This window comes from Stenella coeruleoalba, assembly GCF_951394435.1.
Source record: "Stenella coeruleoalba genome assembly, chromosome: 21".
In the NCBI taxonomy this organism is placed as follows: domain Eukaryota; kingdom Metazoa; phylum Chordata; class Mammalia; order Artiodactyla; family Delphinidae; genus Stenella; species Stenella coeruleoalba.
In genome coordinates, this window is record NC_137167.1 from 26,699,621 (window position 1) to 26,716,750 (window position 17,130).

A 17,130-nucleotide genomic window follows, 5' to 3' on the forward strand; every position below is an offset into this window, starting at 1 on the left:
GTTGTTTAATAACTCACGTAATTGTCTCATGTATTTTGTTGTTTTATAGTTGTTCTCAATAAGAAGGTGGGCCTACTATCGTTTAATATGTCATGGATGGACGTGGAAATCTTATTTAATTTTCATAATGTTCAAATACTTCTTGACCAAAAATTCACAGGTGTGGTATAGAGAAAAGGTTAGATGGGGTGTAATTGTAGATTACGAAGGTCATGTGTAACTTTGAGGTACTATATTATAGAACAGAAAACGAAATGTTCTGGTTTTGGTGAGAAAGACATGCTCTCATGCAAATTTTAACATTCAAATTTCTACAACAGGGGAGGGAACTGAGAGTGAGAAAAGTTCTACTAACTTATAGTCGCATACTGCAGTCAATAGAAATGGCATCACCCTGCAAATCACAGCTGCAGATGACATTTCCCCACAACTACTTAGTCATATTTGATTTAACTTCTTTAGGGCCTAATCTTAAGATTTACATTAACTTGATTGTCAAGAGGCAATTTGGAGTCAAACATTATCTTGGATTATCATGTATACTTATCTCTATAGAGAGAGAGATAGGTCTTTGACTATAATAACCAGGATAATCTCTGACTCTCAATGAGAGGATACACACACACGCATACATAGGATTGGCTTATTCATACATATCATTTTATATTATGTAGACTACATATGATACAGTTAACTATGTAAAATACAGTCAGATTAGATACATGCATATTATATTCTACTTATCTGTATAACACCTATAATAAAATGAGTGACAGTACAAGGAGAGTTGACATAGTAGGGAAAATAAAGATTAAGGGGACTTGATCTATATTTCTGGTGTTGATATTGTGTGAGTTTATTCAAGCTGATCAAATTCTATGGAAAGTGTTTCATACATGTAAAAATAGGTAATTAATTTGTGTAACTGTTTTAGACTTGAAAATTCAGTCACTGAGAAGTTTGTGTGCAAATGTTAAAGTCTTATCTGTCCGAATTCTAACTCAGTTATTTTCTAGACTCTGAACACACTCATGACATGTCAGCTTACCTGTGCTTAAGACAGGCATGGCCAAGACATGACATCGTGGCTATAAAGAGCTGTGGCATTTTACTGTTATTACTGGGGTTTCCCACCATTTCCTATCATGCCTCTTAAATAGTACAATAAAATAGACTCACTCCAAAATATTATACGGAAAGTAACCCGAGAATCTTTTGCAACACAGTGCTCTGAACAAGGACCACCAACAGCCTGGAAGGAACGTGTGAACAGAAGCCTCTTCCAGCCTGCAGGGAGCTCCCAGCAGTGACTCACTCTGCCCTACTCACAACTCCTTCGCCTCAGCTCTCACCACCAGCAGCCACAAAACACGGCAAAGTCACACAGAGAACGTCACCAGGAGAAGACAGACACCTCCTTTAGACCATGGACTTCCAAAGGGTGAGGACAGTGTCGTATGACCTTTTGAACAGTCAGGTACCTCCGTATGCCCAGCTGTGCTTTTTGATGATTCTCTTATACGTTTGGGGGGGTAAGTAGGTTAATTGTAGAAATAGTGTAAACCTGTAGGATTTTTGTGGAATGTTACTGGTCATTTTAGAGCGAGTTACCTGGTTTCAACCTGAAACGCTGACTTTCAGGCTTGAACTTACCTTCGCACACAGGCTGCAGTCCTGACCACGACCCGTTGAGCAGACACGTTCGCTCTGCCGAGCCCCGCAGCTGGTAGCCCATTTCACAGGAGAAGCGGAGAAGGCTCTTGGCCTTAAACTCATCTCCAAGCCGAGACCCATGTGCTGGGGTCCCTGGATCACCGCAAAATCCAGGATTATTTCCTATGGAACACAAACACGTATGGCAATACTCAATGCTGTTAGACTCGTTTAAAACAGGGCTGTTATGTTTAAAGGGAATGAAACTTTATGTAAATGTGTATCAAACACAGTTACAGTCATACAGCATTCTGGAAATCTCCTGAGAGATTTTCTTTATTACAGCACAAAAACGGAAGACGCTAAGAAATCGTTTCTGTGTAACTACAATCGAAATAGCTTATTAAAATATGGTTGTACAATAATTGATATTCTTTAGAAGAAATAAAATACTGGGGATGGTAAATGCAGGAATTGCTCGTTGGAAGTGCTGGTGAGGATGCTGACGAGGAGATGGGGGTGAAGGTGTGTTGGGAACGAAAAAAATCAAATGAGAGGTTTGATGCTTCTACACTGTGTCCATCTGCTGATTATGTTTATTTTGTTTATTATGTTTATATATTTTGTTTATTATGAAACATTCATGGAAGAATTAAGTTGATATTTTTTCCAAACAGGATTGATTTAACAATTGACGACAGAGACAGGAAAGATGTGGAAGAACTGAGAGGAAGCACAGAAAAGGAGGGGAAAACAGGGGCAAACTGAGTCAAGGTGAGCAAGCTTCCTACTCAGGCGCTAGGGAGACTCCTGCAGAGGAAAATGTGTCGCGATAGTGTTCAAAGGGAAGGAAGATGAAGACGACGCTGACGCTACGTCATAAAGGCGCACTTGGCTGGAACGGAGTAATACCGACTTCAGAGAGTGGCATCACTACCCAATACCTGGAATGAAGAGCTGACTGCGTCATGCCCACCTGTGCAGTGGGGCAGGGCTCCGCTCCAGCGACTGTCCTCCTGGCAAGTCCTGCTGCTGTTGCCTACGAGACTCCGTCTCCCTTGGCATGAGTAGTGAACCACGGCCCCAGATGTAAACAGGTCTCCAGTTAGGATGGCGTTGGCAGGGACCCCTGGGTGTCCACACGAAATAACTTAAGAAAAAAATCAAATCAGATCAATGAGTACATTGTTCCTGTTAAGCTGCTTTGTGTTGGTCAATGTCCCTTAGAGACTCATACAATCATCACCTATTAACAAAAAACACCCAGATACACTGCACACCGCTGCAGTGCCCTGTGGATAAGAAATGCCCATTTCCAGACAACCCTCCCCCTACCCCGAATAGTCACGTTACTGAAGTCCACGAAAGGGTCTGTCAATGAAGTTTTTGTTTGTTTTTTTTATTAGGTTAAGATAGCTTTGCTTAAGGTAGAAATTGATATTTAGGTTTTCAAAAAAGAAAGTCACTCTACCTAAATTTTTTCCATCTGCCCTTAACTGTATCCTAAACAAGCAGTGTTACACAAAATGTCAGAAACTAACATAGATTCACCAAGACTATTTCCATTATTTCTCCAGTTAGTATGACAATCATGCTTTGCTTGGGGACAAAACTCAGTCAAATCTGCTTCCTCTTCCAGTTCCCATGTCTAGAGAGACCATCTAACAATTTTTCTTTGAATAGGTGGCAATCTAAAATGTTTAAGGAAAAAAAATAATAATAAATTACTGATTAATATTTTCCTCAAGTAGTCCACTCATTTCTTTATAATTACACCAAATCAGGCCCATCATCTAATCATAATTATCCCTCAAGAAGGAAAATTCTAGAATCCAGATTACCATAGGATGGTAAAGACATATCTCTCCCTTTCTATAAAGTCCAAAATTAGGGTTAGCCATGGGCAAATTTTATACCACGTACAAACAGCTACCTGGGCTGATGATGCCAAAGAGTATTCAAAGGCTCTGCTGGTTTAACATCCTCGAGGGGCTGCATTCGGTCACTGACAACCCCAAAGTGATGCCAGCCAGAGGGGCAGGTTAGAAAGGTTGGAAGGCATTACCCACCCCCTGAGTCACATAAGCCCTCCCCTGAGACTGTCTTACACTGACATCCACTCACTGGACAAGAGCAGTGTACCTACGGAGTCCTAAAAAGAAGGTAACTAGAGCTGAATCAGTGAAATTGTTGGCAAATGATCAGTTCCAGGTGAAATAAAAGAAAAAAATCAGTGGAACAGTATAACAGCAAAAATAGAGATGGAGGTTAGCTGCTGAAGAGCACGTGAAAACAAAACCTCCTCTGCGAGCGTGTATTCCCAAATTCACGGTAATTCCAGCGGTTAATGACCGCAAGTGGTGGGACGTCGCCCCTTGGAAAATGAGATCAGTTAAAACCTGGTTCCTGGAGGTTGGAGCATGCTGGCATCATTGCAACAACCAATACAAGTCTCACAGACACCAGGGAAGATGCAAGAGAAATCTTTGGGGAGAAAAACAAACAAAACTAATTTCTCTGAAAAATTCCCATGTGTGAAGGCACAGAAAACCAGAAAACATAAAGCTTGATGAGGGCAGTAATACATTTACAGGTGTGTTTTGTCATGTAAGCCTGTACGTTTGTTTTTGAAAGTCATCGCTCTCTTTCTCTGTAGGAATTCGTTGTTTTGTTACAGTTAGAATTTGAGACAGGTTTCCGGGTAGACTGAAAGGGCTTTGTGGGACCCTGACTTGCAGGAAAAAAGTCTCCGGCACCAATCCACTCTGAAAATGTACTGAAAAACGCCGTAATTGTCACAGGTGAAAGCGATTATCACTTTTTTCAGTAAGTTCCATTTATAATGTGATTGTCATTTCCTATTTTTTCTACCCACACAAAATGAATACTAAAAAGACAAGGATTGTTTTGTTTTGTTTCTGACTGATTTTTAAAAGGCCAAGGAGAGTGACTCCTTTTCCTTCATTTTCAGACTATGTTTTAACAAGAAAATTCTCTCTGAGCTAAAGGACAATATGATTTTTCAAGTGAAAGAAAGTAATACTATAGCTATTTGGGTAAAAAAGAAAGTGTCCTTGTGAACCTATACGGTCTAAAATGTACTGTTAATAATGTTTGGAGGGGAGCCATAGCGGCAGCCTATCTTGTCTGTCCTGAGCACCCCGTTCTTCACGGCAATCCGCCCTCCTCTTGTTTAAACCTATGGGTCAGGAGGAAGTTACGACCAGGACACTATCTTTTTTATCATGTTCACATCGGACTGTACCAGAAGCGCTGATGAGACCCAGATCAGGCCCCTCAGAGAGCACCACCCTTCCGGCCACAGACACTAGGTCAATAGATGGAGACTCCGTTTATAGCCTCTTGCCAATATTTCTGAACCTGGGTCCAGACAGATGCATGGTGTTGAGAGACTCGGGGTGTTGAAAGAGGCGCCGTCTGGAGGCCACTGGTGCCCGTTTGAACTGGTGGATTAGCCTCCCTGCTGGCCCGAAGCGGGAGACACGCAGCAACAGCAGACACAGAAACAGCCCGGTCCAGGCGGAGCCCGCGAGCCGGGTCCGTCTCCCTCTGGGGCCAGCTTTGCGAGCAGGCCAGCACCCCCGCCCCTTTCTTCCCGCGAAACTAGTGTGAGCTGCATTTGGTGATTTCTGGCCAACCTATAAAGTTGTCATAATAACAAATATGATTTGTGATGGGGGTGGGTAGAGAGAATTAAAACTCAGTACCGTTTTGAATACTTGAAAAAAACCGTGTTCTGTTGGTGGTGTTCTTACAGGGCTCTGTGGCCAAAAGGACCCTCACTTACCCAAACACTTGGGCAAAGAGCGATCCCATAAGCCATTTGCCATACAGGTTAAGGCAGAAGATCCCAGCAAGTAAAATCCCTTCTTGCAGTGATAGACGACACTCATTCCATATTCAAAACTCTCGGGGAAATTCTGTTGCTCGTGACGAACGGCATTTTCCACAAAGCCTGGATCCGAGCAGTTCACCACTGCAAAGGAAAGCGCGGTGCACATTATTCAAATGCAGCTATACGTTCATAAACAAAACAGACAGACGGGCAGAGAAGGCAAACTCCTCCTCGTGGTTTTAGAAAGTTGGTAGGACGACAACATGACAGCCAAAGTTTGTGAAATCCTGTGCCCTTGACGAATCCCACTTCCTGCTTTGGGCCATTATGCTTCAAACCGTGTCAAGCAATATATCGGCTACGATAGCACCTTTAACAACACGAGGCTGACGGTCTTTAACTGTTTCCTAATAATAGGCTTCTTCAATGTAAGGTCTAAAATTCGTTTCCCTGGTTAGGTTTTTATGTTATGAAAATGTTAAATAGAAACGGCTGAAGTTAGTCTACATATTTGTATGCGACTGTGGTACTTCAGGACAGCCTGGGACACAGGAATTAATTCCCACCCCGCCATGACATGCGCTAATGCTTCAATACGTGCCTAAGTCATTTCTGTTATGTGTCTAAAGCAGAGAAAAATGACAACTCCTCTATCAACACTTAACAGAAGTGTAAATTAAGGCAGCCTCTGATTTAAGCTTCTTCCCCTGTAGAAACAGCTCCGGCAGCGACAGTGGGATGGGCCTGGTTCATCTGAATGACACTCTCTGAGCCTGAGTGCCGGCTGGCATCTGGGAGGGAACCAGCCACGTGCTTTCGCAGGTGCAGAGGAAAGAAAGAGCCCCAATTCTCTCTCTCTGACCCGCCCACCGCTGAATGGGACAGCTGCTGGGGAGCCGTGCTCTCTCCAGATATTTCTGGCTCAGAAGCCGGTAGCATGACAAGTTCCCAGGCAGCCACTGCACTCGGTGTCCCAGCGGCCAAAGGCAAACCCTGCCCGTCTGCACGCTGATTTCTCTCTGTCCCCAGGACGACGGGGTGGGCGGATCAGAGGCGGACAAGGGTCCCTTTCAGCGCTTCAGAATAATATCCTATCCTTCTTAAACCAATCCTGAGTTGATAGAAGAAAGACAGGTTCTTTCGAGTCAAGCAAACATGTTTACGGAGCCCCGGCAAGTATTTTGAAGGCTCCATAGTGCATTGCACCTGCAATAAAATTGTCACCAAACCCACCACAATAGCAGGCATTAGCTATTTGGAAAAAGTGTCACTGACTTGCACGATTATTTTTATGACCTGAAAAATGCCTGCATCGGCCCATTGGGCACTTAGAGTTGCATGTCAAGCCCAGGAGACAGAAACAGCTCCCTTGTGTCTGACCTTCAAAAGCAGGAAGGTGTTGCCTTGGCCCGAAGGCCAAAGACGCTATGGTGTCGAGTTTGAGCTTACATCGTGCTTAGAGGACGGTCCCCAAACCACAGCAGACTCTCTGCAGTGAGAGGAAAGGACACCGCTTAGGCGACCCACGTGGAGGTGCCGAGCCTTCCTGCGCCAGGGCGCCCGGCCCATGCCTCATGCGCCCTGGGACTCCGCACGCCCCACCGGGCTCCTCCTTCCTTTAATTCATAGTTTTATATTCGGGCCCAGCTTTCCTGAACGCAGCCTGATTGTGCGGTGGGTGAGAAAGACGAAGTGCACAAAGCAAGAGCCATTATGTGTTTGGGGTCAAGAGAAGGGTGGGGCTGGAGGCAAGAAGAGAAAGAAAAGAGAAGCAGTTATCGCTCCGGTAACGGTGAGGTCTGCCTGCATCCCCCCTTGGCCGGCCCAGGAGAGCAGGGCTCTCTGAGCCCCACCATGTCGGGAGGAGAGCTGCTCAGAATTCACGAGTTTCATGAAGTTGAGAGGACAATCGAAGGTGAGGTGACTATTCAGTGTATCACACAGAATAAACATTTCCAACTTGTTTACTTGGATGAATCAAAATTTAAACGTAGGATTACCAGTCACCAAAAGCAACTTACGATGACTATTTTTCAAACATATGAAAGTTACCTTTCATCTTTTATCACTAACTGATAAGAATAAAGAAATTGGTTTTAGGTGTAATGAGACATTTGGGTTTGATAAAGAAGGTTCTGATTGATTATAGTTGATTCTAGTTAAATTTCAGAGGTGGGTGGGAGTGGGGGCAGGGAGACTGAGCGCCTCCTATGCGCCAGGCACTTTGCTAAGCATTTCACGTGCACTGGCTTACTTAGAACTCGTGGGAACCTAAGAGGAAGGTAGTATTTCTTTGACTGTTCATAGAAGAAAACTGATATTCTCCAGTGAACTTGAGGATTCACTACAAGACCCTGGATTCAGTGATGCAAGTTTAGTGAGTTTTTTTTGTTTCCTTTTTTATTCCTCTCTAACCAGAACAGAACCTCCACTCACCCCATATTTTCTTAATTTTCTTTATACTCGTGTCTGTAATAGCAAAGGACATATATTTTAATTCTCTGAGTTTAAATGGCCAATCCCACAAAACTGTAGATAAGAAAGAGAAAATAAAACCTCCAAACATTTGCATGTAACACAAAAATTATTACACAAGGAAAGAAAATATTAAGTGACTCATCCTAAAACTGCCAGACTTGGTATACTCATTTATTTCTCCTTGAACTGAATGAACTTTTTAAGCTCATGTTGACACATATTTGAATTTAGGAGACAAAGATTCAGAAAGCTCTTCTATAGAAACGGGGGCCTCTGGAACAGTAGGCATAATCTGATTCTTAAAATAAATGTGAAGACATCTGTTTTCATTCCTTTTTATGAAATTTATATCCATATAATTTATTTATTCCAGAAAGATATTACTACTAGCAAAAAGGATCCCTTCTTTTATTTATTTATTTTCCTGATCCTGTGTGTAAAGATAGAACCAGGGGGTGAGTCGCTTCCTGGATTGGAGGGTTCTGATTTATCACGAACACAGCTGGCATGGCCAGAGCTTTTCCCTGGGAAGGGCTGAGTCTGAGGGTAAAAGGTGAGTCCAGGGTGGAGAGACTTTGTGGAAATCTGTGTAAGTCAGCCTCACTTTAGCACAGATTTACTGGGAATTCATTCCAAAGTCCTCGTGGGGTTTCTCTTCTGCATCATTAATCAGATACTGTAGGATTACTCAGGATTCCACAACTCATTGACCTCCACAGATTAGACATCTGAGAATCACATCAAGTATTTGGGAGAAGAAATCAAGCACGACAGGATGCTGATGTGAGACACAACACCCTGAACCATCTGGGGGTTTATTCAAGGAACCACATAAGGTAAGAATCAGGCCATACTGCAGTACACACCTTGAAGAATCCCTGGAAGTTTTATGAAGAGAGTAGCTATTTTTGTTAACTTTATGAGTTTCATGCCATTTTTTTCTGATGCTTCACTGTCTTTATAAGTCCGACCTCTTTGAATTCATGCTTTTCCTGGTCGAATAATATGCATGTAAATTCTGTGCACTAGATTGTATCTCTTAGTTCATAAATGAAGCAAAACAGAGCAATAGAAAATAACAGAAACACGAGCGGGAGGTACCCGGGAGATGAGGGGGTGATTTCCAATCCCCTCAGCACTCGGAGGACTGTTTGTCAGTCATCTCCTCCTTCATCAGACGTTTTTGAAGTGTCAGCTTTTAAAATTAAGTACTAATTTTAAAGTTCTGCTCTTCCAAAGGCAGTGTCAAGAGAAGGAGAAGACAAGCCACAGGTTAAGAGAAAATATTAGAAAAGACATAACTGATAAAGGACAGTAATCTGAAACATTAAAAAAAAAAACTCTTAAAACTCAACAATAAGAAGAGAAACACCCCAACTAAAAATGGGCCAAAGACCTTAACTGACACCTCAGCAAATAAGACCTACTGATGGCAAATAAGCCTATGAAAAGATGCTCCACATCATATGTCATCAGGGAAATGCAAATTAAAACAATAATGAGATTCCACTACACACCTATTAGAACGGGCAAAATCCAGAGCACTGACAACACCAAACGCTGGCGAGGTTGTGGAGCAACAGGAGCTCTTATTCATTGCTGGTGGGAATGCAAAATGGTGCAGCCACTTTGGAGGACAGTTTGGGTTTCTTACAAAAATAAACATACTCTTACCATACAATCCAGCAATCACGCTCCTTAATATTTACCCAAAGGAGTTAACAACTTATATCCACAAAAAAACCTGCACAGGAATGAAAACAGCAGCTTTACTCATAGTTGCCAAAACTTGGAAGCGACCCGGATGTCCCTCAGTATGTGAATGGATAAACTGGGGTCCATCGGGACGATGGAATATTATTCATCACTGAAAAGAAATGAGCTATCAAACCATTAAAAAGCATAGAGGAAACTTAAATGCATTTACTAAATGAAAAAAGCCAATCTGAAATGGTTATATACTGTGTGATTCCAACTGTATGACACTGTGGAACAGGCAGAACTATGGAGACAGGAAAACGATCAGAGGTTGCCAGGGGCTGGGGGCAGGAGGAGGGATGAATAAGTGGGGCACAGAGAAACTTTAGGGTCGTGAAAACACTCTGCAAGATATGTGGCGGTGGTGGATACGTGTCACTCATTGTGCACCTGTCCAAACATACAGACCGTCTAACACCAAGAGTGAACCCTCATGTCACCTGTGGACTCTGGGTGAGATGACGTGTCCATTCAGGTTCATCAATGATAACAAATGCACCATCTGGTGGGGGTGGTGACATTGGGGGGTGAGGTGGGGCTGTGCATGGGTGGGGGCAGGGGGTTTATGGGAAATCTCTGTACCTTCAGCCCAACTTTGCCATGAACCTAAACTGCTCTAAAAAATAACGTCTACTAAAAAAATAAGACCATTTCTATTTTTAAAGAAAAGGGAGGAAGGTAAGAAAAGTCAAAATCAATACTGAAGACTTTAAAACACATTCTAGCATTCTTTAAACTGCGCCATAGATATCTAAAGGACCTAGTATCTATTGTAAAACACCAAAAACCATTAATAAATGATAGGCATTTAATTTCTTCTCTCTCTCTTTTTGGCATAAGTTAGAGGAAAATGAAGTACAGAAACAAAAAGAGTTTTGATAATTAAAAGCCTGCTGTTTTGAACTTACTCAATCTGTCATTTCGCCAGAATGTACTGTGTGCAGTGGACAGAGTCTCAGGAGCCGTGGGGACCTTCTCCCCCTAATTAGCCCCCGGAATGGTATCTACTTAAAGGTATGAAGTATTACACCCATCTCTATACTGACAGTGTGCAGCACAGCATTCGGAACACAGTAGGTGCTTAATAAATATTAAATTAAGTTGAGTAGAAGGGTTTGGGGGGAATGGATATAGATGGTTCTCGTACACCTCAGGCATCAAAGGCACAGTTAGGCCATAACCCTGTGTGAAGATAAACTGAACCCAAATTGAAGGGCCTTCATTTGTAACCATTCTTTCAGTTGTGCTGTTTTTTTCCTTGTTGTAGAGGACAGAGAAAACAGTTTGATTAAAGGTGTTTAATCTTTTCCTAAATCTTTGCAGCTGCCTTACCGGGTGCCAGACACCTACAGCTAAGCCTTTCCACTGCTGTCCACGTGCTCAGGGCTCCTGGCAGACACGTGGGCCCCACGTTTCCCTGTGGGAGGTGAGGGTGAGGCTGAGCGAGTCCCCGTGCTCATCACAGCCACGTGCACCACGATACTCGGTCAGCATTTAGGGTTTGCCAAGGTGGCCCCACGTGGAAGGCAGAGGGGCTAGAGGTCATTTAGAAGCCAGCTTCCTGCCCTGGCTCACACATTCCGAGATGTCCCCTAACCCCGGTCACCCCGTTCCATGGCCCTGACTAATACAATTATAATATATAACCTATAACCTACAAGATGAACTTGTCAATGGCCAAGCTGACCAGAGCCCCACGCTGTCAGGAGACCAGCTGGAGCTTTGGAACAAGAAACCAGGGGAGTCTCTGTGAGATACTCCATCCCCCCCCAAACAGGACACACCCGAAGCCTGCTTTCTGGGGACAGTGAGAACAGGGAACCTGGGGTCTCTGCTCTTCACAGCAAGTCTTTACAACATTGAAAAGGGAGTTTTAGAGGGAAGTGGAATTAGGAGGCTTTACTTTGTCTTTGAGCTTAAGCCAAGCACTCTGATATAGACACGTGCCAGGCTCGACAGTTTGTAGCCAATTTCACATAACTGCTATTTAAAACATGCCTGGATTCCTATTCTGCTATTGTTGCATTTGAATACAGCTCCCTTGGAGCCCAGTGGGAAGGTGGGTGATTGTAAGAGCAAGGGACCTCTGTAAGTGTCTGCCTTTAATACCATATTATTACCAAAAAATCCAAACCAAAACAACAAAGAACTTCACCTTCACATGGAAGGACATGCATGCGTCTTCAGTAAGAAAGATGTTTTAATGGAAAATATTTGAAGGAGATGTTTTAAGGGAAAGTATTTGAAGCAAAACCTTAAATAGCATGAGCTCAAACATCTAGAAATACAAAAACTACAAAGCAGCATTCCCTCGGAAATTTAGGCGTTAGTCCAGATCTATGTGTCGATTTCTAAAGAAGTGAATTTCTAAAACTTGAGATTTAAAAGCAATAAGAACTTCTCAAATATATCCATAAGGCTAGAAGCTTAGGGACCAAAGATGTGGAATATATGTGGCAGAAATAAATAAGCACATAAATGGAGAGAAAGACAAACGGAAGACGAGTAGTCTTTGAAGTAGCGAATCCCAGGGTTTTTTGACTGAATATCTGGCCAATAGCAAGAAAGAGGCCATGGAGCGATTTGCGTGTTATACTCAGAAATGTTTTCCCACCACAACAAAAGGCGCTTGCAGAAGCCCTGACTCTGGAGGGGAAGCTTCACCCTCTACGCATGCAGACAGGCTCCCGGGTGTTATGATTCAGCCCTCACTAACCCCGGAGGAAGCTCTCCTACCTCGGCAGGTGGGCAGAGGGCTGCTCCACTGGCCGTTGCTCCTACACTGGGCTCGAGATGCGCCCTGCAACAAGTAGCCGGTGTTGCAGGTGAAGTTCACGACATCATTCAGGTTGAACTCGCTGCCATTAGTGAAGCCGTGCGCAGGGTTCCCTGGGTGGCCGCAGGTGATGGCTACGGAGGAAGACAGGTCCACGTTAACAAGTCATCACTCTCACTTGACATTCCTTATTAATACATGTGCAGGTATGTTAAATGTACGAATTGAGGGGTTGACAGCTAATCAGATATGTTGCAGATTGTGTTTATATTTGGAAGGGAATATTGAGAGAAAGAATCATGGGCTGAATCCACAAGTTTTTATTATAATCGTGGAAAATAACTAGCGCCTGGCAAACGTACTTTCTTCATCATCATCATTATTATTTCTTACATCATGATAGAATATCAGGTAATTTTAAAATAAAGCAGTGAAAAACAAGAGATGCTAAATTTTTGTATTAATTGTGAGTTCTGAATTTTTTCCCCTTAGAACACACCAGCTAACTTTGTGGAACTCTCATCTTGAAACATTATAGGGACTTGGATGATAATTTAAATTGTGTATGTATAAATTAATCCAATATGAATTTAAACATCATGAAATTAGCAAAAATAGGAGTACATGCTCAAATCATATTTTCTTTGACATTCCCTATTGTATGGTCCTTTGGAACATAGCCAACCCTCACTATGTCATGTCCACAATAACAGCAATATAAATCAAGAACATATCCTTCACTGGCCCTTTCAAAAGAAACACATTACAGTTGTAAAACTGGTGTTTTCCTTCTCATTTATCTTGTCAACAATTTTTTCTTCTAAGTAAAGCTTTCACCTTTGAACTGTGTACAGTTACCACAGCACTATCACAGAGAACACCTGTCACTGTCCTAAACTTACATCAACAATCCCTTTGTTTAGGAAAATAAAGAACATATTAGGAAAAAAAATTGGTTTAAAAGGAAATTTGCATAAGGGTACAATTTCTTCTAAAAACAGGAGTCAGCATTCGTCTCTCAAGTTATGAAGTTTGAGGACAATGGTTACATACAATTTCACCTCTTTATTAAAGGGACGACTGCGTACAAACTCTCTGCGTTCTTGATGAAGCAATGACAAGAACACAAAACAACACAGACACTTGAGGGGTGGCCACCGTGGGGCCCCTGCAAAGCCAACCTGCAGACTCGGACCCAGCACCTCTATCCTCCTCTGGTGGGATGCTGTTTCCACCTTGTCGTCCTGGGACAACGTTGGGGGAATGAATGCCTGACATCCCTCATCCTGGGACCCATCTGAGATGAGCTGGTGAGCAAACTCAATGTGGAGGGAGCCTGGAGGAGGCGTCGGAAGGACATGGAACGGGAGAAGGACCAAAGACGGAAAGGGAGGGGCGCCCACGTTCTCTCTCTTCCGACAGCTCTCCATCCTTTCTCTGAGCTTAAACGTGTCTGTGTTATGACCTAATGACAAAAGAAAACACCACGAAGGGAAGCACCCGCTGACTTAGTTCACAGGCTGTACTTACGGACACAGACTGGGGTGTGTCCGGACCACTTGTGGTCTTGCAAGCATATCCGGACGGAAGTCCCCACGAGCCGGAAACCGGGGTTGCACTGATAAACCACGGTGTCCCTGTAACTGAAGCCGTCGCCGCTGATGTGGCCGTTCACGATGGGATCCGGGGAGCCGCAGTGGCCAGCTGAAAAGCAAGCAAAACCAACAAAAACACGCTGGAGAGCTTGCCTTCTATAAAAGTACCACATTCGTGGAGAAACAACAGAGTCCCACGGTATGGCACGGGGAACTCTATTCAACATCCTGGGATAAACCAGGATGGAGAAGAATATACAAAAGGATATATATGTATATGTAAAACCGGGTCACTATGCTGTACAGGAAAAATTAACACACCATTGTAAATCAAGTATACTCCAATAAAAAAAATCTAAACTTATAAAAGTACTACATTCAAAATTAGTTTCTCTTTATTGTCCAGTGACTGACAGCACTGAATGCAAACATTATTGGAATTTTTTCCATTTATATATTTTTTATTTGATAGAGTTTTCTTCAACTCATGAATTTTTCTCAACAATTGCGGGTAACATAATAGTTCAAATATAAAATTGTTAGAAGGTATTTACTCAGTTATGGTTTCTCCGTTTATTTCTTTTACTTATTGATATTTTATGTTATTTATCTATTTATTCTATTTCCAAATAAAGGCCAAAAGAAAGGAAGAGTCACTTGGAATTAATATAAGTTCTGTAACCCTATTGAAAATGGGTAGCAAAGAAAAGGATGGAAGGATCTCCCGTGAGAGACTAGATTCCTGAACTATCTGTGAAATTCCAAAGGAAGGATTGATATCAGAAAATAAGTTCAATTTCAGAAAATGTCCATTTGAGTTATGTTTGAACTGATGTCTAGGGGAAACTGTCACATCCTCAGTTGAACACAGAAGTCCAGAGCTCAGGGGAGGGACACCCTGCAGACAGAGATTTAGGAAAAGCTAGATTACAGATGGAGGCTGAACCCAACAGGTGGCTGAGCTCGCCTGTGAAAAGTATGTACAGCAAGGAAAGAAAGGGCCCAAAGACGAAACTGGGGTGAACATCAATACTTAAGGGGAGGAAAACAGTACTGATGTGAGGACTCTGATATGTAAGGAGGTCGCTGGCAAACAGGGTGTCAGAGAAGCTTCAGAACCAGAGGGCTTCCAAGTGGGGAAGGAAGCTAGAGGAATTTTCAGTCCTTCGTGAGTCGAAGGCTGAGGAGTGACAAAGCTTCTTTGCCTGAAAAAGCTTTAATCCGGGTCCTGACACTCCCCCCAGGCCCACCTGTGCACCTCCTTGTAAAAGCCAACTTTAGCAAGCACCCTGCTAAGTCACCCTACAAGAACCCTCCAGCCTCAACATCTGATCCAGTTTCTCATCCCCACCCGCCACTGGTAGGTGGGTTCAGCCAGAACCCCTCCAAGCCCTGAGGTTCCCTCTCAGGAATGTCCCACCAGTGCCCCCTCCCTGCCCCTTGGCTGTGACCCCCACGGGCCCACACGGCATCTGGGGTTGAGCCATATCTTTGTGAAATCCCATCACCCTGGTCCCTACACCAATCGCTAGGGTCCTAAAAAAAGTCTGCCTCATTATCTTTAAGGAGCGCCATGAGTATTCTTTCTCTGTAACAGTAGGAAGGTGCTGTGTGGTCCGGGAAAACTAGGAGAGGCGGGATTCCCTTCTTCTCTTTCGCTCTCCTTCCACTTTCTTTCCCTCCCCTCCATCCGTCCTCCTCTCTGCCCCTCCCGCCCACCTCTCCCCTCCTCACGTACATGGAAAGAGTATCTTGTTAACAAACTATGGAGCATTAGCAGTAACTGACATGAAAAGGATGTGAGTGACACATGGGTTTCGGATAGACAAGGAGAGTTCCTAAATTGTCCACTAAAACTCGCTCCTTAGGCTGGAGTGGCTGCAGAGCGTTTTGGGGTGGATTTCGCCTGGCCACTACCGCCCCGAATAGAGCACCCAGCTGCTGGTGCTTTACTCAGAGCACAGCAACCCCAAAGCTGAGAGCATGGCCAAAGTACTGTCATATGACACTCAGGGTTAATGCCACCATTCTGGAAGAATTCACAACAGTACCCTCTATTTCTGTTTAAGGCAATGCAGCTGCATTGTGTTATCCTAGGTTTGAACTAGATCTGTTATCAGCAAGATGACCTTGCAGAGGACAGAGGGAGAAAACCGCATCGGTGATAGGTATCCCTCTTTGAGCAGAATCTCTGCCCCAACATTTGTAAGAGGTCGGGTCAAGTTGTGCTCGATTCGCTTGATCTCTTGTCACCTCCGCAGCTTTTCCACTCAGCCGGATCCAGACCGATAAAGCTGCTTCTGACCAGAAGCCAGATCGCCTCCCCCCACACCAGGCGTGACTCAAGCAGGGAACTGGGAGGAGGCTGAATATTCTCCGGGGGTTGAAGGGAGAGCTTCTGAGGCTGTTATCCTGGAACTCGGACGCGGGCTCCCTCCCGGAGGCTGGGCTTTGCACGGCCATCTCCGTCAGATAGAGACGTGGAGCCCCACTCGCATCCCCGAGACAAGAAAGGAGCCAGAGCCGCCACGCGCGGGCCCACTGCCCGGATGCAGCCACTTCCGAGGCGAGAAGGAAATGACGTAATTTCTAGAAGCACACACCAAAATAACACACTCCAATCCTCAAAGAGAGTGTGGGCCACCTGATTCCTGGCTGTTACTCTAGAGAATGTCAAGCATTTGGGGGGTATCCTGAACCTGATCAGCACTCCAAGAGGAGGGACCCGGGCTCAGGGTAACCGAGATGCTGGAAAGGGTACATTGCGACAGAAAGTCCCCCTCCCTCTCCGTGATCTGCACAGCCTCACTCTTGACTTGGACAAACACGACTGGCTAGACTCACTTTTAAACCTCAATCATATTGTTTTCATCTAAGTTTTCAGTAGGAGCACATGCTTCAAGGCCGCACTCTCTGTTGAAAGCCCGGCAAATAAGCACTCCTCACGGCAAGGAGATATCTGTGCACCCCAGACACCAGAAGGCAAGGCTGACAGGCTTGTGTGGAAACAAAGG

At 44.0% G+C, this 17,130-nt stretch overlaps 1 protein-coding gene across 1 annotated transcript in view; it reads right to left on the reverse strand.

Moving 5' to 3' along the window:
• The window catches only part of CSMD1 (CUB and Sushi multiple domains 1), a gene marked incomplete at its 3' end in the record, with an annotated part of 609,346 nt that overhangs the window by 21,969 nt on the left and 570,247 nt on the right, over positions 1-17,130 (reverse strand). Inside the window, exons 49-53 of the mRNA XM_079909493.1 lie at positions 14,052-14,225; positions 12,482-12,655; positions 5,462-5,650; positions 2,630-2,803; positions 1,654-1,836 (exon numbers count right to left, since the gene is read on the reverse strand). Coding sequence (XP_079765619.1) covers positions 1,654-1,836; positions 2,630-2,803; positions 5,462-5,650; positions 12,482-12,655; positions 14,052-14,225 — 894 coding nt within the window. The remainder of the gene's footprint in view (positions 1-1,653; positions 1,837-2,629; positions 2,804-5,461; positions 5,651-12,481; positions 12,656-14,051; positions 14,226-17,130) is intronic.